Here is a 22,636-nt window from a genome sequence, read left to right on the forward strand (position 1 = left end):
TACTGCAATTATGTAATTGTATGTTGAAATTATAAATTTAGCCAAGTTTTATGTGAATAAATCTGTTTTTTCGTAATAATGTGATGATTTGTATATAAACTACGTGTAATGGAATGGAACAAACCACATGTTGATTTTGACATCATTTGACAATAAAAAGTTCGTTCTGAATTAGAGAACGAAAGTAATTAATTTAGATATTACTGCCGTAAAATGTAAATATTATTAATCAAATACTGCTTAAAAGTCAATAAAAGCAACAGCTTTTAGATTTCGATTTTGTTCTTAAATTCTTACTTTAGCCAGGAAACTTATTACGAGAGCAAATCCCCGCCACTTGGTTTCTAAACGAAACTATTAGGTTCTACTATTCCTTCGTATCTCACCTCACATAAAATTCACTAAATATTCGTTCTAATATTCTTATTTCCCATGAAGTGGAAATTGATTTTTAACATTTTTTTTTTCATTCTACTGATTCAAACTGTAGTTTTCATAAAATATGTAGTTTAAACTTGAGTCTGAAATAGGGAACTGTTCCATAGGAAAGGTTCGGGAAAATAGTGAGTTTAGTACAGTAGTAGGGACTTCGTGCCGGCAAAGTATTTTTTATCTGACAGCTTGGTTGAACTTTGGAGTTATAATTTTATAACTTTCGAAAAAGTTATCGGAACTCATCCTGTGATATAATTCTTGTTAAATTTTTATTTCTTATATCAATATGACGAAATTGGTTCAATTTGGCATTATTGCCAGGAACTTTTCAAGTTCTTCGCCAATGCAAAGTGCAATCAAGAATGTTACAGTTATTGGCGGAGGCCTAATGGGCTCCGGCATCGCCCAGGTTTGTTTATTTCTTACTTCACCTACATAATAAATTAAATTCACTTTTGTAATTGCTGAGTTCTTTTAATATTATCGGAATTAAATTGAATCTATTTATTGCTTATCTCAATATTTGTTTGTTTAAAATGAGGGTGTTATATTATTCCGTAAAAAATTCACGACTCAACCCTCGTCCGCCCCTAAGATGACCGACTAACCATGGTCTGAGATAATTAAGCATGAACACTTCTTAATTATTATTTTAAAAACTTTTTGCAGGTGTCAGCTCAAGCCGGCCAAAATGTGATCCTCGTAGATCTCAGTTCAGACGTGTTGGCCAAGTCCCAGAAGTCCATTGGTGCCAACCTTGGCCGTGTCGCCAAGAAGGTTTACAAGGACAAGCCTCAGGAGGGCGAGAAGTTTGTAGCGGAGTCTATGGCCAGGATCAAGACGAGCACGGACCCAGCAGAGGCTGCCAAGTCTGCTGACCTTGTTGTGGAAGCTATCGTTGAGAATATGAATGTTAAACACAAGCTGTTTACTCAACTTGATGCGGTATGTATTACTGTATGGGTCATTCTAAGTTAAGAGGTAATTCGTTGTATGAAATGGCGGCACGAGTTTTTTTTAATATATTTTTACTTAAGTATACATTTTTAAATGTAAACGGCTACGTTGAAAACGTATACAAAGGGTCCAGTCAATTTTTTGGTTTTTTCTCGTTTTATAAGTGACCAGGGGAAATACACAATACAGGGGAGAGACAAGGTGTACAGGGGAAGATACTTCATGAACAGGGAAGAGATAAAAAAAATAACAAGGTTAATTTTAAGAATCATCTTTATTTATTTTAATTACGAATTATTTATTTAAGAAACAAAAACAAAAAATTATCTTTTGAATAACGTTTAGCACTCCAAGAGAGTGCTAAACGTCTTCTACGAATTTTTGCTTTTGTAACACCACCATGTTCAGATAATGAAGGCCCAGCGCCTCCTCAAAATATAAACAGGCGAACGCAGGCAGCACAGCAAAAGTCAACTTTTTTTTTTAACTACGTCAAAAATCGCCCGCTGTGGGTTAGCAGCGGTGCGGGAGTGTCAGATTCTTACTGACTAAAAACCGTCGTGTTCCGTCGTAGGCCTTTTATGTGCCAGGGCCGGGGTATCTCTTTCGAACAACCCGCAGCCCCAGCAGGCCTTGGCCCTACTGGGCCCCGCTGGGGATGCTGACATCTCTTTCAGGAGCGCGTGGAACAACGCTCGCCGCCGACATGGGTCTGTTGTCTAAAAATAGACATGAGCGATGAGCCACCCGAACTCACCGCCCACAGACCCACGCCTTTGGTGGCCGGGAGTTATCTCGCGACACCCGGCGCCCGTGGTGTCTACCTGCTCCAGCGCGGCGGCCGGGATGAGAGGTGCGAACTCTCTGACGTTCCGTCGCCTCCTTTTCGAGCATGACTGCTTCGCAGAAGAAGGCGACGGCATCCCATTCCCTCTCGCCCCGGACCATGGCCTGAACCAGGGCCGGACGCGAGAGGCCGCCGCCGCCTAAAGCCTCGACGAGGACCCGGCGGTGCCCTTCCCACGCAGGGCACTCCTGGACTGTGTGGTCCACCGTGTCCTCGGGGCTGTCCGCACAATGGTGACACCCGGGCGCCTCCTCACGACCGATTCGATGCAGGTACCTCTCGAAACAACCGTGTCCGGTGAGGACCTGCGTCATGCGGTACGTGAGGGCGCCGTGACTCCTCCCGAGCCACTCCTCAAAGAGGGGACTTACCGCCACTATGGTGGCGTGCCCTGCACTGGGTTGCGACAGTCGCTGCCTCCAGGCCACCATGAGATCGCGCCGGAGCTCCACCCGTTGCGCGACAACTTGCCGCGGCAACGGAGTTTCCCCCCGGCGCTGAGCCTCCTCGCGCTATTCATACAGGCGCAAGAAGACTCTTGCCTCCAGATCCGACGGTGGCAGTCCGGCTAGTAGCCCAGCTGCTTCGCGGGAGATCGTGCAGCAAAAGTCAACTCGAGCAAGAAAAGAAAGAAACCTGAAAATAAAAAAATAAGCGCAAGAAATAGATCCACTTAAATCTGCAGCCCAACGCTACAAAAAAACAAATACAACGATGAAATACTTATCCGGGTCATTTTTAATTCTTTGATATCGTAATCGTTCTGCTATCCTCTTCTTTTCAAGCCATTTTTCTGTAAATAAAACGTAATATTGTATTGTAAAGCTAAAATAAGCATAACGCCAAGTAAAGGATTAGAGAAAACTAGAAGTATTAATGGAAACGTAAAATGTATCTCCCCTGGACATTAAGTATCTCCCCTGCCATCGAAAGAGCCAGGGGAAATACACCAGGGGAGATACATTTTCGATAGAAATCTAAAATAGCCGTAAAAGTATTTCGCGCACGTCATTCACACACAAACATATCAATGTACACACTATTCATAGTAAATATTGAAGTATATGTTAGTATTTTAACAAAAAATTACAATGTAAAACTTACCAGAGGAAAGACTGCATTCACATAACTTTTCTGCACCCAGCGAGTAGCATGATCGAAATGGCCGACAATAAAGGCGGCGCAGTTGCTTATGCGCCGTTTGCTGCTAACTTCACGTTACACACTATGCATTCAAGGTGACAACTTCTACAGACTAGGAGATCAAAACTGATTTTTGAACGAAAACAAAAGACCAGGGGACAAGACACGAAACTCGGTGGACAAATTTCGGTGTTCATATTTTTTTTAAAGAATTGGAATAAAAGCACTTTTACTTGTAAGATACTATTACTAAGTTTACTGTACCTATAAAATTAAAGAGTTTAAAATAATTATTGAATTTTAATACATTCATAATTACTGATTTATAAATAAAGTCGGTTGGGGGACAGACCAGGGGAGAGACATTTTTGTTATATTAGAGCTTATTGTGACTTAATTACGTACATTTCTGCAATAAATTTTAGTGACCACGTAGGAAACATTTAGTTTTAAGTGATAAATAGGTTATTTGTAAAGTTCATTGAAAAAAAACGTATTTTTTTGTCGTTGCCGTCGAAAGTACTTCTTAACTTAGAATGACCCGTATAGGGTAGCTCTGTAAAGTTTAGTCTGTTTATATTTTTAAAATATTATTTTTGTGTGCGTTCGCGCAGCGGAATGTTGTTGAATTTAAAGATTTTAATTATGCAGATAATTAGTGTAAGACGTCCTATAATTGTGTATGGTAAATAAAAATTTGTGTATGCAGCCATTGTGGAGAAATTCACCAAAAACAGATTCCGCTGGGCGAACGTTGGCGAACGTTGTCCTGGCGGAACTTTTTTTAATCCATAGACTTTAGGAGAAAAGAAATGTGTCCGAAAATTAGTGTGTATTTGTGTATAATTAATTATGTATGAATGAAATTAGTGCATGCATAAACTTCGGAGAAATTCAAGTTTCCGCTACGCGAACGTTTGGCCATTAGCTAGTTTTCATATAAAGCGCTTACATAGAGAGCTGTAGATTTTTACATACGTTGTTTTGAATTTGTTTATATTTGTTTAAAAACAGATTTAGAAAAGTCGTAGGGTTTAAAAGATAAAATATAAACGTAAAATACACTTATTAGGTCTTAGTTCTTAAAGTATGCAGTTTGGGGTCTAGATTTTCACGTTTACACAAACCTTGTAAGTGTCTCCAACATGTTGCCAAGTATCAATGATGTTCCGTTAGTAATTAAAAAGTTATAGGATATTTTACCATGAACAGATCACTGTTTACAAAACAGTCGAATATCACGACGTTCTAAAGGAATTGCATGGTAAAATGTATGCCAATAATTAGTTTAATCGTTCAACTATTCACTTGCAAAATTTCATGTCATTAAATTCAGTAATTAAAGAAAGACAATTAAAATATCGAAACCCTACATAATCCGACCAAGTTCGGATTGCTACAAAAAAGCGGCCGTGCCATATGTCTAAGCAACGTTCTTAACTTGGTAGGTTAGTATTTATTAATATGGTACAGTTGCGTACACAAGCGTAAGAAAAAAATAAAACAATTGTATTTCGTGATTGAAAAATATTTTTAATAATAATGCCACTATCTACGATAAAAATAAATCTTCAATTAACAAGTACTTTTCTATTTAAATATCCGTGTACAAAAATATTTTTATTATTATTACTTACATAAATTACTTGACTACGTGATTAAAAATAACGTTAATAAACGTTATGTATTTTAACTAAAATGTCGTAGATAGTGGCATTATTATTAAAAAAATATTTTTCATTCAAGAAATGCAATTGTTTTATTTTTTCCTAACGCTTGTTTACGCAACTGTACCATTTTAATAAATATACTAACCTTCCAAGTTAAGAACGTTGCTTAGACATATGGCACGGCTTTTTAGCAATCCGAACTTGGTCGGATTATGTAGGGTTTCGATATTTTAATTGTCTTTCTTTAATTACTGAATTTAATGACATGAAATTTTGCAAGTGAATAGTTGAACGATTAAACTAATTATTGGCATACATTTTACCATGCAATTCCTTTAGAACGTCGTGATATTCGACTGTTTTGTAAACAGTGATCTGTTCATGGTAAAATATCCTATAACTTTTTAATTACTAACGGAACATCATTGATACTTGGCAACATGTTGGAGACACTTACAAGGTTTGTGTAAACGTGAAAATCTAGACCCCAAACTGCATACTTTAAGAACTAAGACCTAATAAGTGTATTTTACGTTTATATTTTTATCTTTTAAACCCTACGACTTTTCTGAATCTGTTTTTTAAACAAATATAAACAAATTAAAAACAACGTATGTAAAAATCTACAGCTCTCTATGTAAGCGCTTTATATGAAAACTAGCTAATGGCCAAACGTTCGCGTAGCGGAAACTTGAATTTCTCCGAAGTTTATGCATGCACTGATTTCATTCATACATAATCAATTATACACAAATACACACTAATTTTCGGACACATCTCTTTTCTTCTAAAGTCTATGGATTAAAAAAAGTTCCGCCAGGACAACGTTCGCCAACGTTCGCCCAGCGGAATCTGTTTTTGGTGAATTTCTCCACAATGGCTGCATACACAAATTTTTATTTACCATACACAATTATAGGACGTCTTACACTAATTATCTGCATAATTAAAATCTTTAAATTCAACAACATTCCGCTGCGCGAACGCACACATTATTTTTCAATGAATGTGTTTTTCTCTCAGCCAGAAATTAAAATATACCTTCAGTTAACAGATTAATTTAAAAGTATTTTTGTTTTATTACAGGTAGCACCAAACCACACCATCTTTGCATCAAACACCTCGTCTCTATCCATCAATGAAATCTGCTCAGTTGTGAAGAGGAAAGACAGGTATAAAACCTATCTCACTTATCAGACATTACTATATTATCATTAAATTGTTTAACCTTTGTTGAGGTAGCAAAGTCCAGTATAACCATGTGTGGATTAAATAAAAATATCTATTTTCAATTCATCATCATGAGTACTATAATTTAATTAATGTGCCTATGCTATTTGCGTGTGTGAAAATATGGATGATCAAACATTTACTGTGCTCCTTTTGCTTGATATGATACTTTATTCAAACAAAGGTGACCAAGAACTTCTGTAACATTCTAAACAAAATCTAAAATGATAATGAATCTCTTCTAGATTTGGTGGTCTCCACTTCTTCAACCCAGTACCAGTGATGCGTCTGCTAGAAGTAGTGCGAGGAGCCGACACCTCTGATGCCACGTACAAGACTATGATGGAGTGGGGCAAGGCTGTCGGCAAGACCTGCATCACTTGCAAGGATACTCCCGGCTTTGTGGTCAACAGGCTGCTTGTACCTTACATCTGTGAGGCTATCAGGCTCTATGAGAGAGGTAAAAATGTTAATTCAAATTAAATTAATATATATTCATGATTATAATCATAGATTGATAAAAATTGGTTACCATACAGCATCTTGTGCAATGTTAAGAGCGTGTACGTCAACCGCGCGCCATTTGGCCTAAAATGGTACTTTTCAAACCACTGTTTCTCAGTAACTACTTTTCCTATAACTATGTTATTTTTTAATAACGCAAGGTAATTTCACTGTTCATATAGTTAATTGAACATAAATTTCAATTTGTGTAGTTTATATACTTAAAACCCCTATAACGTAACAGATGTTTTATAAAATTCCCGTTCAGCGTCTATTTCGAAGCTTAAATTCATGTGAAAACAGTGGCAAATCTAATCATATTTATTTTTTTACTCATAGACGAAATCCCCATGCCTATAGTTAGTTGAAAACATTTTTTGATTTAGGTCTCTATCTTTCAGAAAAAAATATTTTAACAATGTGAAAAATTGTGATTTTCAAATGCTTTTTTTACCTATCTATCTTACTTAATTTAATATAACAATTATTTACTATAGTAATATAACTCTTTCTTTAAAACATAAACTTTATATTATAATTTAATATCTCGTTTTTATTTTTTTATAAATTATTTAAAACTACTATAAAACGCTGCACGCGAGTCAACTCAAACCAGACCGCCGCAAGGCTTCACAGAGAGGACGTGTCGCTCCGTCACATCGCGTAGGGTGAATAACCTCTGCCGTGGATACCGAGAATAGAGTACATTTCAAGCGCGACCAACAAATCTTGATACATTACTATTTTATTTAAAGCTCAATTTTGAAGCATATTTTTTTTATCGATTGAGTTGAAATTTTGTTTGAATGTTCAGTTTTAATGACAATGTATGATTCTATATCCAATATGGCGGTATACCCAAGATGGAGAAAAAAATGTTTTTAATGCATTCCTACGATATGGGTATCAAATGAAAGGGCTTGCTATGAATAACTCGAAAAAAAATGTGTCGCGAGTCTAAATCCAATATGGCGGACTCCTTAGGCTAGAAATCACTTATTGCAGATGTCTGTTACCAATCGAGCGATATTTTTTTTTTTTCATTTTGGATGTACCCAAATGTTGACTTTTGATCTCGAATAACTTTTGAAGCATATAGGATAGATAACTTAAAACTAAGGTCATCGACATAGCCCACCGAATCAGCAAGCTGAAGTGGCAGTGGGCTGGCCATATTAGCCGAAGAACCGATAACCGTTGGGGTAAACGCGTTCTAGAATGGAGACCACGCCTCGGCAAACGTAGTGTAGGACGTCCTCAGGCACGGTGGAGTGATGACTTGCGCAAGGCGGCTGGCAGGAGCTGGATGCGAGAAGCCGAAAATCGATCTCAGTGGCGTGCACTTGGAGAGGCCTATGTCCAGCAGTGGACTGCTATAGGCTGATGATGAACTTAAAACTTTATTTGCAATGGTAAACCCAAGCTCTTCACCAATATTTGGCTTTCCGGCAATTGTTGTTATTTGACCACAATTTTTCGGTCTGGATGGACTGGACCATTCATATAAACAATCAATTTTTCAAATCGGTCCAGGCGTCTTTGAGAAATCGAGAACAATCAAATTGAGAACAATCACAAAACAATCTAATTGAAACCTCCTCCTTTCTTTTTTTGAAATCGGTTAAAATACAGAAACTCTTAACATTGTCATTAATCATCAGTCGACTATTTAGTACTGTTGAAAATTGTATGTAATATACAGAAAGTCCTCAAAACCAAGGTTTTCATAGGTGCCCGATTTTTTTGCAAAAGAGTGTAAGTATAAAGGCTCGAGCAGACCGGATGCGTATGCGTAACCACGCGCGTAGTCACGCGCGTAGTTACGGCGTAACCATGAGTTGTAATGTATGGAAATGTATGAGACAGGCCACACCGCTTGCGTAACGACGCGCGTGTCTACGTTACGCAAGCGGTGTGGCCTGTCTCATACATTTCCATACATTACAACTCATGGTTACGCCGTAACTACGCGCGTGACTACGCGCGTGGTTACGCATACGCATCCGGTCTGCTCGAGCCTTTAACGACTTATTTTCATGCTTTTATATTTTAGACATCCATAGACTTACACTATTTTCCCGCTATTAACTATTTACTAAATAATATATTTTTTGTTCTACCAATTTCACTCGAAAGGATCAAAATGGTTTGTGTGACTATACGTGAAGTATGATAGGCACGCACACAGCCGCGACGCTAGTCTGCGCGGTTTTTTGCGTTGAATTACCTAAAGTTGACATCGCGCGCCGAGCGTACACGCTCTTAAATGCCAATTTGCAAAGACCTATACTACTAACAAAGTATTGGATAAGTGACCCAACGAAAATGTTCTTAGACTGATAAAGACAACCCCACATAGCATTTACTTAGCAAATACATACCTATACACATAAATTGATATACTATCGGAATGTATATGTGGGGCGTTCAAAGGGTACAAAACTAGATAAATAATAGTTATTTATGAGAGAGATTTAGATACTTATCATGGTTTTTTGTTGCCAGTCCAGTTATATTGTACTTATCTACCTATCTGTACGATCTTGAACTTCACTGTAATCGCAAAATAATAACAGCAAGACGAGATAGGAATAAGTCGATAGATAGCGTGAGATTAAAGGCTCGAGCAGACCGGATGCGTATGCGTAACCACGCGCGTAGTCACGCGCGTAGTTACGGCGTAACCATGAGTTGTAATGTATGGAAATGTATGAGACAGGCCACACCGCTTGCGTAACGTAGACACGCGCGTCGTTACGCAAGCGGTGTGGCCACATATTACAATCATGGTTACGTAACTACGCGCGTGACTACGCGCGTGGTTACGCATACGCATCCGGTCTGCTGGAGCCTTAAGAATAAGTAATATGTGGGTATTACAAAAACAGAAGAGCATCAAAAAAATATTTTTTTTCGAATGACGAAAGCAGAAAGTCACTAGTCAAATAAGTGTTGAAACTACTTTATTTTGAAATTCCCGCTACCAGTCGCCTTCACCTTATGATTTTTAAAAACTCACCGAAAATGTCGAATTGTTCCAGGAGACGCATCAGCTCGCGACATAGACACAGCCATGAAACTCGGCGCTGGCTACCCCATGGGTCCTCTAGAGTTAGCCGACTACGTAGGCCTGGACACCAACAAGTTTATCTTGGACGGCTGGCACAAGAAGTACCCTGACCAGCCCCTGTTCAACCCCATCCCACTGCTGGACAAATTAGTAGCCGAGGGCAAACTAGGAGTGAAAGCCGGAGAGGGCTTCTACAAGTATGAAAAGAAATAAGTGAAGTGTGCAATTGTTGAATCATGAATGAAGTTTATATGCATGTTATACCAAGTTACTGTATTTAAAATAAAGATTGTATTATTTTTACCTTTGTATTTTTTTTCGAGGTTTGACCTTTGACCCATAATTCACATAATTTTCTTAGGATCTCCTAGCATTTACAAACCCGTAAGTTTTTCTTATTATTTTCAGCTGGTGATCTATACAAATAATAGTCTCCTTTCTAAATCAATAAGTGTAAATGCAACCTATCATACTGCCTGCAGTAAAAATAACTGTATTTTCGGCAAAGTAGATCCATTTATTTTTCTATAACTAATTAATTACAGTACATAAAGATACAAGGAATAAAAGCTGATAATTTGCAATGGGTTGATAAATCCTGTAATAACGAATTACAATTTTATAAGTAAAAAAGAACATTGAAATATTATCTATAGTTTGTGTGTTAAAATTGTTGATTGAACAATATAATACTGCTAATATAGGACACTATTATTAAAAGACAAAAGACTTATGTAAAACTAGTAGCTATTGAAAACTGGAACATTCCTTAAAAAAACTGGAAATCTGGATTATATTAATTAATTTTGTTTTTATTACATTAGCATGTTTACATATAAAACTGTTGACCCATGTGAAACTTGATCATGTCAATAAAATTAAACTTGAGTATGCCACAACGTAGCGTAATTAGAGCGAATATAAGCAAATTAATGACAATAGAAATATCATCTAAGTTAACATTTCAACTAACAGTTTTGTGAGCACGTTCCAACTAGTAAATATATCATGCAAATGTGATTTCGTGTAAAACAGGAATTAGTCAATATATTTTGCTATCTACATGGAATCAACAACTAACAAAGGCGCGGCCCTTAGTGCTCAGGTCGCAGGTTCAATTCCTAGAACAGGAAGTGTATGGTGCACACATTTGATCAGTCTATGATTGTGGGGACTTACTATAAAGCACCCACAAGACAGGCTATCTTCAGGCAAAATGGAAGGCTAAATACATATTTTTGCGAATCAATTCCGAAAATACATCATTATTAAAAAAAAATCTCAGCTTTTTAATAGCTTTAAAATTCTTATTTCCAATAACAAAACTATTTCGATAGCTTTTCAACACTAATGAGTTGAATGTTAAATTATTGCTACAGGTATTTGACGATAAAAAAATCGGCCCTGAACTAAAACTAGGCAATAATGCATTTTAATGCTACTCTTTGGGTGTTTGCAGGCAAGTTACTGGACACAGACATGAGGCTGGTAAAAATTTCATCATTTATCATACAAGTCAATTAGTAGAGATGGATAACTTTTTATTATACATATTTAACTTGAAAATGCACATATAAATGTATAGAACGAAGTTTGACTATGAGTTCCTTTTGAAAGTTGATAAAATAATGTGTTTTAAATACTCCTTTATGCTGTATTATTTTTAAAGACTGGCAGCTTTCTCAAGGCTGTCTACAGTAACTTGTTTGCAGCGTTTCCCTTCATATTTTCAATATCAAGGACCCTTAATCTTGTAGATGGTTTGTGGGAGTTTGGGCATGGCTGGTTTGTCAGCCATTTCGAGAGCTTGCTTCAGGTTCTTCTCAAAAACTTTCTTGGCATCACAGAAGCCTTGCTTTGTTTTGCCAAAGGAGTTGGGTCCAGCTGATGTTGGTGTTTCTCTGCAAAAAATAATGGAATGGATATTTTGATTAAAAACTTAACTTCAAATTAATATGAATAGTGTTTAGGCCTCAGTGACTGGAAGATGTACTTACAATGATGCTGTACAATGGGAAAAAAGTGGAAAATAAATATTGATACTGTCATTATGAGAAAGTTTAGCATATTAAAGGAAAGCTGCAAATGGGACATGGATTTAGATTTATTTATTCACTAGCTTCTGCCAGCGGTTTTACCCGCATCCCGTACCGGGATAAAAAGTAGCCTATAGCCTTCCTCAATAAATGGGCTATCTAACACTGAAAGAAATTTTCAAATCGGACCAGTACTTCCTGAGATCATCTTCAGCTTTATAATGTTATTATAGATTACATTTTGGGTATTACACTTGTTGTAGTATATGGAATCCTACTATAATATCATAAATGCAAAAAGTTTGTATGTAAGAATACTTGTTGATAAAAGTTGCCAAAAATATAGTTTACACATCAGAATACTTAACACGTATGCTACTTTTTATTAATGTGTGAGTGTAGTTCACTTGGGACTTGGGTGAAACACAGGGGGAAACTAGTATTAATTACCTTCCTATATTCCTCATCCTCATGCGAGCCTCAGCAGGCATCTCCTCAGGCTCATCATCATCATCAGCACTAAACACTGATGCTACGGCAGGCTTGGCCACAGGTTTGGCGGGACCACCTATGTTCATCTTGATCGGAGCCTTGGGTTTGTTGAAACCAATTGAGATTTTAGTAATGCGAGGGGGTGGAGGCGGTGCAGGCACATCTTCTGGTTCATCCCACTCTGGAGCATGTTTGTGACTCCGATCTGGAAATAGTAAGTAATAATATTGTGTAGCCTCTGAAACAGTCATAATATCGTATAACCAGTGAATATGTGTAACAAATTGTGTGTAGTATTAAATTACAAACAAGCGATAAGTCATACATTTTTATCAATGTAAACAAGTTTCAAATGAAACGCAAATTACCTACGGTGCTCTGTTGCGCAATTTAGGTCATCAAATCGTTGCTAAATACTAACTGGCTTAGAATAAAGTAAATATGAGCAGGCACTTACCTTCATAGTCCCTTCTGTCTCGTTCTCTGCTGCTAGAGGACCTGCCGGGGCCGTAGCTGCTACTGCGCGTTGGGGACCACCGACGAGGAGAGCGCGATCTCGAACGTCTGCGCTCTAGTCTCTCACGATCCTCACGCCTCTCCTTGTACGGCCTAGAATCATCGCGCGTGGATCGAGACGACCCTGCCAATGCGAAAACACTGGCAAAGATAAATAAAAATACATATTTGAGTATACTAATACTAGATTCAGATTTTGCTCAAGAGGTGATCGATTTGTATGATTTTATAAATCTTAAATACTTCATGCCATTCTAATACCTTTGTCGTAATCTCGATAACGCCCGCTCATAGTTGCTTTGTTTTTAACAGTCTTCAAACATGAAAACAGTTGGTAAAACACAATAATCTGCTATTTTTCATTTGGTAAATCTCCACGACAAAAAGTCAGCCATATTCCTTTTTTGTTTTTTTCGACCATCACGTTTAGATATTTTTTTTACGAAGTTGATTGCACGTTAAATATTTTTCCTTTTCACTCTGAACCAGAGTTTACTAGATTTTTATTGCTAGTTATTAAACTTATTTCTAAATGACTGGTTTGAGGCAAAACAACAGACAAAAAATCGAATAATTTCGTGTATGCGTTTTGTTCGTGCTGTCGTAATAGTACTTTATGACAGATAACATACGACCAAAATAAAAAGTCCCTCTTTCATGCAAAATCATTCCTTTTTTCTTTTTCAAAATAAACTCTTATACTTTGTAGAGTTATGTTGTGAATGTCAGTCGAATTATAATCTTAGTTTTTAGGTTATGTGGTTTTATAATGAATATTTTACCAGTTTAATCATTTATTTACATATGATATTGGTTCAGGAATAAAACAGCATCAATATGATTCTAATTCGACGGGCCCAGTATTTATCAAGGCTCTTAAACAAGGCTACTGCAAGTAATTATTGTCGATGTTATTCTGACACACATCGCAAATCTTCAATCACAGAAAAAATTAAACAGGGACCAGGTTTAAAGGATTTTATAATTGAAAGCTCTGAGCCAGTTCTCACAGATCGTCCTCATATACCTTACTTGCTGGAAAATGATAAAATAAAGACAAAGCGAAAAGTTTTCTTTGATGTGTACGGTTGCCAAATGAATCTCAATGATACTGACATTGTTTGGTCTATCTTGAAGAAGGAAGGTTTTGAGAAGACGACGGTCGAAGAAGAAGCTGATATATTCCTGGTGATGACATGTGCTATTCGGGAAGGTGCTGAAACGAAGATATGGCACCGTTTAGACCATCTGAGGGGCTACAAAAGGCGTGCAAAGGATCGTTCTGTGAAGATCGGTATTCTCGGATGTATGGCAGAGAGATTGAAAGAGAAACTTATTGAAAAAGAAAAGGCTGTTGATGTTGGTAAGTTCTGTCATTCAAAAAATTTCAATTCTAGAGATTATTATTATTACTTTGTTTCTTTCAACCTGAGAATTTACCCTGTATTTCAGTGGCAGGTCCAGACAGCTACCGAGACCTGCCGCGTTTGCTGGCGCTGACGGAGAATGGGCAGACAGCTGTTAATGTGCTGCTGTCACTGGATGAGACATATGCTGATGTGGTGCCCGTCAGGTTGAATGAAGGCAGTGTGTCTGCTTTCATGTAAGTTTTATAAGAACCTGTTTTTTCTAGTACATACTTAGAACCTACTGCTCTTCCGCACCTCCCAATCTTGAAACTTCCATAGCCTTCAAGTGACTCCTACCAGTATTGATACAGGCAAAGTCCTAGGGAAGGTTATTGGCGGGAAATTTTCGTTCAATGATATAGGATGTCAACAATGACATAGGTCCAAGGGGAATTGATCCATGGCATCAGTTGTGGTCAGAATTTAACTTCAGCGTGGCAAAGTATATTTGACGACAACTGTAATTATAATTCAGCTCATTGGATGTAAAAAGTAAGATGTAATATTAATAAAATAAAATGTAATTTTCCATTTCCAGCTCCATAATGCGCGGCTGTGACAACATGTGCACATACTGCATAGTGCCGTTCACTCGCGGCCGAGAGCGTTCCCGTCCCGTCTCGTCCATCGTGGACGAGGTGCGCCACTTGGCCGACCAGGGCGTGAAGGAAGTCACGCTGTTGGGCCAGAATGTTAACAGTTACAGAGATGTGTCGCAAGCTACTGAGAAGATTGATACTCATATGGCTAAAGGTAGTTCTTACTCCATTTAAATTGATTAAATGTGTTTTATATATGTCATAAATCATAAAAAAAAATCAGGATTATAATGATGTATTTACACAATATATTGCTTTTTACACATTTCATTTTGAAATTGAATTTGGAAAAAAAATTTTGCATTATATTTTTTTAATCCTGATGTTACAAAACTCAGTATAAGAATGTGTAAAGAGGCCGAGCGTCGGGACTCAGGTCGGGACCACGTATGTATTGCATAATGCTCTGTAAATAAAACATCCATTTTCTCTACTACTTTCAGGATTCAAAACAGTGTATAAAACTAAGAAAGGTGGAATGAGGTTTGCTGATCTCCTTGACAAGGTTTCTGCTGTAGATCCTGAGATGAGGATCCGGTTCACTGCTGCACATCCTAAAGATTTTCCTGACGAAGTAAGTACTCTTGAAAACTCCATAACACAATTAGTCACTTGAATACAGCTTAGCAAATTAATGGATGAATCCCCAGTATTAAGCTGATATAGCCTTCGATTCAAAGTTAATTTAGTTCTTCATTCAATTTAGTAATTTTACTTTTTACTTACTTAACCATATTGCTCTCAAATTCATGATGAAAGAAATGTTACTAGAATAATGATTATAATCAAGATATGATTTAAGTTGAATGGTCAGCCCATTGAGTTAAAAAGTCTTCTAAAGTTTTCTAAGATATATGTATTTCACTCTCATTCCCAGCTTGCGCAAAAATAGTTCTATATTTTATTTCACATCCTTCAATCTTTCTTCTTTATTCTTTCTAAATTAAACTTGAAACCCAGGTCCTACAAATAATATCAGAGCGTCCCAATATCTGCAAGCTACTGCACCTGCCGGCGCAGTCGGGCAGCAGCGCCGTGCTACAGCGCATGCGCCGCGGCTACACGCGAGAGGCGTACTTGCAACTCGTGGACGATGTCAAGAGGACTATACCGGGAGGTATGTGGTGAGGGATGTTGTGTTTGAGGGGTGTGGGTTTAGGGTTGATATTGGCGTAAGGTGTACTTCTACTTTTTGATTATTATCTTCAAAATCATTTAATCAAACTATGCTGAAACCAACCACTTTTTGAATTAAAAGAAAATAAAAATAGATAGCCTGCCCTTCTATGTGTTATTGCTTAAATTATGATAATACTTGAAAAGTGACCAGGGAACTTTACGCTTTAAGGATATGTTGAAAATGGTTAAAAAAACATGTCAATAATCTAAGTGAATTTTAAGTTTAATTCTCTGCAGCAAAAACCAGGAGACTACCGTCCGAAATCATCGAGTTACACTAAATTGAGCCTTAAATATGAAAAGTTAGTCTATTCAAAATTGACCTAACATTAATATTGTTATTTCCCAGTTGGTTTGTCAACTGACATGATCTGCGGCTTCTGCGGGGAGACAGAGGAAGAGTTCCAGGAGACGCTCTCCCTCATGGAGATTGTGGACTATAATATCGCTTTCCTGTTCCCGTATAGTATGAGAGAGGTAAATAGTTACTAATTTTATATAACTTGCAGTATAGTTTAGAGTTAGAGATATTTCCTGATTTTATATAACTTGTAGTATAGCTTAGATAAAAGAATCAATAAAATTGTAAGTTTGGTCAAAAAACTATTGCTCTAATTTATCGATAGAATTCCAAAAAAAAATCATCACTATATGAAAAAAAATTGCGCTCATTATATCGACTTGTGGTGTTGCACATATTGTCACACAAATCTAATAGTTATAGCTTTTCTACGATATATTTTTTACCAGTTTCTTTCATCAGACAAAAAAAAAACATCTTCAGTAAATACTAAGTAAATACTTCAGTACGATACTTATCGTTAATTTAACTACCTAATTCTATTCCTATTTTTACAGAAAACCACAGCCTACCGCCGCTACCAAGACGACGTACCCGACCAAATAAAAAAGGAACGTCACCACCGAATGCTAGAAATATACAGGAGAAAATGCCAAATACTAAATGAGGCAGAAATTGGCAACACTCACCTAGTCTTAGTAGAAGGGACGGCTAAGAAGTCTGGCAACATTTTGGGAAGAAATGAGCTTTATTTAAGGGTGGTTTTTGAGCAAGCGGATATTTTGGCTGAAGATGGGGGTAAAAGGCGGGTGAAGCCGGGGGATTATGTAGCTGTGAAGATTGTGGGGGCGAAGTCCGCGACTTTGTATGGGGTTCCCTTATATCATACTAGCTTGTGTGATTTCTATAGGGAAAATCAATGGGGAGTGAGGCAAGCTGTTAATTAAGATGTTGATAAGTATTAAAGTTAGATTTATTTAATGTTCTTTGCTGTTTTCATTTTAAATGTCCGTGACTTATTCAGAAGAATCATTTAGTGGGTACTTAATTCATTATTTCATTATCATCGTAGTTTAGCTAAATTCTGCTCAATAACTGTTTAGCAACTTATAAATTCTTTGACTCTTGCTTGAATATTATGTAGAACAATTGAACAAGATGCTTTCAGCTTAGGGCAGAACTCAAGATCAATCTAAAAAAACGGAGACAAATAACACGAGTATTTAGTTGGTGACACTTCAAAAGTGCAATTTTATTAGAATCAATGCATCAGTACAAAGTTATCAATCATCAATCAATACATTACAGTATGCAACACAATAAATACAGATTATATTACACGACTACGCAACTTTGTGACTTCTATATAAAATAAGGCTTCTATTATTTTATTATTACTTATTAACATTTACACTTTTATGTATAAAATAACACATTTTTCATATTTTTTTAGCACACCAAACAGGGTGGAACATTATCATGATTAAATATATTTTTAGCCACTTTTATAAATACATACAAATTCTTATTACAAAATGAGTATTTACTTACATTAGGCCACAAATGCCTAATATTACTAACTATGTATATATATACCTAGTAGGTGCACTTCTGGCTTTCTACCAACCTTATACATTTTACCAGCTAATGAACTTTTACCTTTTATATTATTACTCTGGTATAAAACAGTTGCTACATAATATGATATGGATTCAGTATAAGCTCTTATTTTACCTCTAACTTATATTTAAAATGAGGTTCAGTTGTTCCACCCTTTACAAAAATAACACAACTTTACACAACACAGAAATCTACTTTTCAAAATATTACAAAACGATAGTGACATGAGTATTTTACAAATTAAAAACAAACAAGACTTATTGATACTAATACTTAATTTTAATTACAATTAATGTGATACATGGCATCGTTAAACCCTATACATTAGATTTGTACTTTTTGCAAAAATAATTATTCTTGAGTTACATTTTTATTCGTCAGTTTGTGAAATAGTGACTTAGATAACTAACACGGTTAACGTGCTTTGTGAAATACAAACAACTGGGTTACGTTTTCTATCAATAATTTTTTAATTCATATTTTATTGAACACACCTTATGAAATTTATTCTTCAAAGAAAAAATCTACTGTTTCTTTTATTATTTCAGACATCTATTTGTTCAAAATTCTTATCATGGGAATGATTTCCACAAGCTGCGATAGTATTTTTTGAGTAAATCAATTGCTGTAAAATTATTGTTTAAGGCAAGTTACGTTCCTACTCGTGTCATATCAATCCTTCTTCTCAAACTAGGCTGGATGCTCCTATCTGTCCCCCTACAAGCTTCCCATTAGGTACAACGTTAACTCTTTGTCCAGACAAGTTGTCGGAACCTTCCGCATGGCCTGACAAACTCGGCGACGGGCCCTGCGAGCTCCCATACACCTTCGTACTATAACCCGAATCATTGTGAGACTCTCTATCCGTCTGACTCTGAGTCTCCGTCAAATGCGTGTTAATCGCCAAAGACTGCAATCTGCTATGCAGTAAACTATGGTCTGGGTTCGGTGTCCTGGTCATTCCATGCGGGTTCCCCCTAAAATTCGGGTACATCGGGTCGTAACACATCCGAAAGTCATTCTGGTTCGCAATTTCCACTTCTGTGTTCTGATCTAAATGCTCGCTGTAGCAGTGCGGTATGCGCTCCATTTCCCTCATGATGTGGTCTTGCATCATGGCGTCGAAGACTCCAGTCTGATGGTGGTATAAAGGGTTCCTGTTTCGCGGCTGTATCTGTGTCGGTAGTCCTGACTGGTTGTAGTCGTATTGAGGACAAGGGAACTGAGGCACGGGTAGCCCTCTGTCCATGTATGGCATTTGTCTGTTGGAGATGTCGTGGAAGTAAGCGTCTTTGGGTATCATGGCTCGTAAGTCGTGAGGGTACTGGTTCTGTGTCGGCATAGGCGCAGGTGATGGTGATTTGGACACAGTCTCAAAATTCGGCATCGGTAGTGTTTGCAGTAGGTTGGTGTTCCTCATCGGTCCTGGCTGCATGGAACTCCTGATTGGATTGTCTTCTTCATCGCTACTTTCGGAATTGTTGCCATTTTCTTTCGGTGGGTTCTGAAAGGTTTTTCTAGTTGGGAAGGGAATAAGGTTGTGTAAGCTGAACCGTTTACTCTTTGGAGGCTTTTCTTTCAGCACGGGAGCAGGTCTTTGGGGCTGTTGTGGCATTTTCAGTATGCCTGGGTGCTGCTGGCTGGTTGACGGTACAGTTTGAATGTTTTCGGTGGGTTGGACTTTTCTGACTACAGGCTCTGGCGATGCGCATCTTTTCTGTTCAACTTGTGCTACTAACTCTTGTACAGACTTCCTTTTTTCTGTATCTAACTCATTGGAGTTTTGATAGCTACTTTGTTTCCTTAATTTTACATAGCCGTCTTGTGATATATCTAATGATTTGTTGGTTCTAGATATGACATCGGCCATTTCTTTCTCGAAAGCTACCCGTTTTCTTATGTCATCAGCTGTCCTTTGGAGCACTTGACTTTTCCATAGAGGCACATTTGGTTCTTTAGGGCTTCTAACTTCTTCGTCCATGTCACTGGGCTGTTTGTTACTACTGCTCGGTGACTTAGCTTCAGAGTGTCGACTAGGAGAGCGATACCTTTGATTGTGATAACTTTCTACTTCCATAGACATTGGTGATTGAGATATAGACATTTTGTTTGCTTTCACGTGAATTTCTGCTGTGATGTTTTGCTGTTGTGCTTCTTGATTCGTCTTAGAAAAAGGAGGTATTGAGAGCCTGCTGGGTCCAGCGTCTAACTGATCGCTACTCTTAGAGTTCTTCATCACATACCGTCGTCTAGGACTAGGCGATTGTCTACTGTCCAAGACTTCAGTACTCTTAGACGTGGCCTTGCTATCATTTAGATCTTTGGCATTGGTTTCGTAGTGTTCAGCGTTTCTATTGAAACTTTTTATTATTCTGTGCACTTTGTTCCACTCTTCAGTATCAGCATCCAGTAGCTCTAAGCTTCTGGTACGTTTGAGGGGTGGTATGTCTAAAGAACCTTTAGGACTGAAGTCTAATTTCTTCACCCTTTCGGACGCCCTAAACATCATTCCCCTCGTCAACCAGTGCTCTAAGTGTTTGTGCCTTTCCTTGCACATGGCTCTTTCAGCTGCTACGAACCTCGTTAGCTCTGAAATTTGACCCTGTGTCTTCATTTCCAAATCTGTTACTTTTTGATCTAGCCTCTCGTGAGCTCTATCTATATGCTTCTTTAAATCCTTCTTGTCCTCATTCAACTTATCTTCCATATGTTTGAAGAACGGTGCGCAGTAGCAAGTGTAGCCTGCTCCTATTGGCCCCTTTTTGATATTCCCAGCCAAATCTAAGTAGTACTGCTCGCCTTTTCTTAGTGGTTCGGTGGGTAGCGAGCTTAGTTTGGGTTTTGGGAAGAATTTTGGATCGGGGTAGTAGTGACAACCGTATGGAGACCATTGCACTGGAGGTGTTGTTTCGAAGTGCACGTTCTTCTTCCTCTTAGGTTCCTTGCCTTTGTCTTTTTCCTTTTCTTTCTTTTTACCAGCATCTGGTTCATCCAGCGTTCTATCTTTGCTCTTATCTCTGTGCTTCTTCTTAGTTTGTTTGGCTACAGGAGTGTTAAGGATATTGATGATTTCTTCTAGTCCCTTCCTCGTGGCGATGTCTCTGGCGGTCTCTCCCTGATGGTTGCGTATGGACTTGTCACAGCCAGCTTCGAGGAGTATCCTGGTTAGTTTCCTCCGGCCCATGGCTGCGGCGATGTGTAGAGCCGTGTCTCCGTTTTTGTTCTGCTCGGAGACGCGACACTGCGCGGAGATGAGGATGCGAGTGACGCCGGCGTGCCCGTACCGAGCCGCCGTGTGGAGCGATGTGTCGCCATACTGGAAAATTATAAATATGATGTTATTACTGCCATTGCATGGATGCATCAGTATGTCCGCTAAGTGGAATGTTCACTACGACCACTCTGTAAAGTGCTACGCATGAATTGCATGTTAAGTTTGCGGTGACCATTTTGATAAACGGTGATATCTTTTTGGGAGATTCTTATTGAGACTGACTTTCAGGGTACCAAAGTATTTTTACTGATCATTCAAAATATTGTAGATTTTAATTCTCTTCAGATTTACGGGTATATAGTGCAAGGCTATTTTAGTGATCCTGTAACTTACATTATTCTGCAAATCTGGTGGCGCTCCAGCGAGCAGGATCTCACGGCAGGACTGGTTGTGTCCGTTCTGGCAGGCGAGGTGCAGCGGCGCGAAGCCGGCGGCGTTGCGCGCGCGCAGGTCGGCGCCCGCCGCCGCCAGCTCGCACACGCAGCGCGAGTAGCCCTTCCATGCCGCCTCGTGTGCCGCTGTGTTGCCGTGCTAAGGATACGAAGTCATTATGATCAGTAAGTAGGTATAACAGGTGATTAGTTTAGGTAAAAAGAAGTAGGTATGTACTTCTGAATAGAAGTTGATTATTATTATGACTGTGTAACGATGTAAGAAGCTAGGGATACTGATCTTTGTTATGGCAATATGGCTTCTCAGTGTTGCCAGTTCTCCAACACTTCAAGAAAACTACCCTTGTCCTTTCATACTTGTCTCTATTGACTAACTTCTTAATGTCATGCCAATGGCCAACATTTTTGGTGTTAGTTTTGTACCCAGAATAAACCCTTTTTAACAAACTGTTCTGCAAAGGAATAAAAAACAACTGTCTATTGTAGTAACTTGATAATAAGTTCTCTTACCACATTATCCTGTTTGTTGGGATCGGCGCCGTGTTGCAGCAACAGTTGCACCACTTCGATGTGGCCGTCCGCCGCCGCTCGCTGTAACGCCGTGCATCCATTCTGCAACAAAACGAGTTACATTTAGTTGTGATCTTTTATTTATAGTACATAGTATTGTATTTAAAGAGTAAATGGTAGAACCTGTAAAAGCATAGGTATATTTCTTCTAAAAATAATTGGTGTTAGAAAATCCTAATTATGCGGTAATTAGGTAAACGACACCATTATTCATAATTTTATGTTCATGAATATGAAGAATTTAGAAATTAATTTTGATTTATGAGTGAATTACTGTTACTACTGTAAGCTACCTATGAATGCTTTTATAAATTATACGTTTCAGGTTTTTCGAGTTATTAAAAAATATAAAGCCTTAAATATAGCTTTTATCCTTATATTTATTAACTATC

General features: G+C 37.9%; 4 protein-coding genes across 4 annotated transcripts in view; 2 read left to right on the plus strand and 2 right to left on the minus strand.

The window, feature by feature from the left end:
• The first annotated feature begins 608 nt into the window (after positions 1–608).
• On the plus strand, positions 609–10,159 carry LOC110380255 (hydroxyacyl-coenzyme A dehydrogenase, mitochondrial). Its single transcript, XM_021340181.3, has 5 exons — positions 609–844; positions 1,105–1,380; positions 6,139–6,224; positions 6,528–6,742; positions 9,828–10,159. The coding sequence occupies exons 1-5, from the start codon at positions 722–724 to the stop codon at positions 10,067–10,069; spliced, it is 942 nt and encodes a 313-aa protein (XP_021195856.3). The 5' UTR covers positions 609–721; the 3' UTR covers positions 10,070–10,159.
• A 1,354-nt stretch (positions 10,160–11,513) lies between these two features.
• LOC110380244 (PEST proteolytic signal-containing nuclear protein) lies at positions 11,514–13,333 on the minus strand. Its single transcript, XM_021340165.3, has 4 exons — positions 13,162–13,333; positions 12,842–13,024; positions 12,343–12,589; positions 11,514–11,757 (listed from the first exon to the last, which is right to left on the minus strand). Exons 1-4 carry the CDS (start codon positions 13,190–13,192, stop codon positions 11,592–11,594), a joined length of 627 nt encoding a protein of 208 aa, XP_021195840.3. The 5' UTR covers positions 13,193–13,333; the 3' UTR covers positions 11,514–11,591.
• Positions 13,334–13,581: 248 nt separating this feature from the next.
• On the plus strand, positions 13,582–17,350 carry LOC110380243 (mitochondrial tRNA methylthiotransferase CDK5RAP1). Its single transcript, XM_064039016.1, has 7 exons — positions 13,582–14,263; positions 14,353–14,503; positions 14,848–15,062; positions 15,352–15,482; positions 15,869–16,025; positions 16,437–16,564; positions 16,946–17,350. The coding sequence occupies exons 1-7, from the start codon at positions 13,738–13,740 to the stop codon at positions 17,333–17,335; spliced, it is 1,698 nt and encodes a 565-aa protein (XP_063895086.1). The 5' UTR covers positions 13,582–13,737; the 3' UTR covers positions 17,336–17,350.
• Positions 17,351–18,028: 678 nt separating this feature from the next.
• Positions 18,029–22,636, minus strand: part of Dgo (diego) — a 104,429-nt gene continuing 99,821 nt past the window's right edge. The window contains exons 4-6 of the mRNA XM_049847857.2: positions 22,185–22,286; positions 21,616–21,813; positions 18,029–21,324 (exon numbers count right to left, since the gene is read on the minus strand). Coding sequence (XP_049703814.2) covers positions 18,694–21,324; positions 21,616–21,813; positions 22,185–22,286 — 2,931 coding nt within the window. The 3' untranslated portion in view covers positions 18,029–18,693. The remainder of the gene's footprint in view (positions 21,325–21,615; positions 21,814–22,184; positions 22,287–22,636) is intronic.

The sequence above is a fragment of the Helicoverpa armigera genome, chromosome 18 (assembly GCF_030705265.1).
Source record: "Helicoverpa armigera isolate CAAS_96S chromosome 18, ASM3070526v1, whole genome shotgun sequence".
NCBI lineage: Eukaryota > Metazoa > Arthropoda > Insecta > Lepidoptera > Noctuidae > Helicoverpa > Helicoverpa armigera.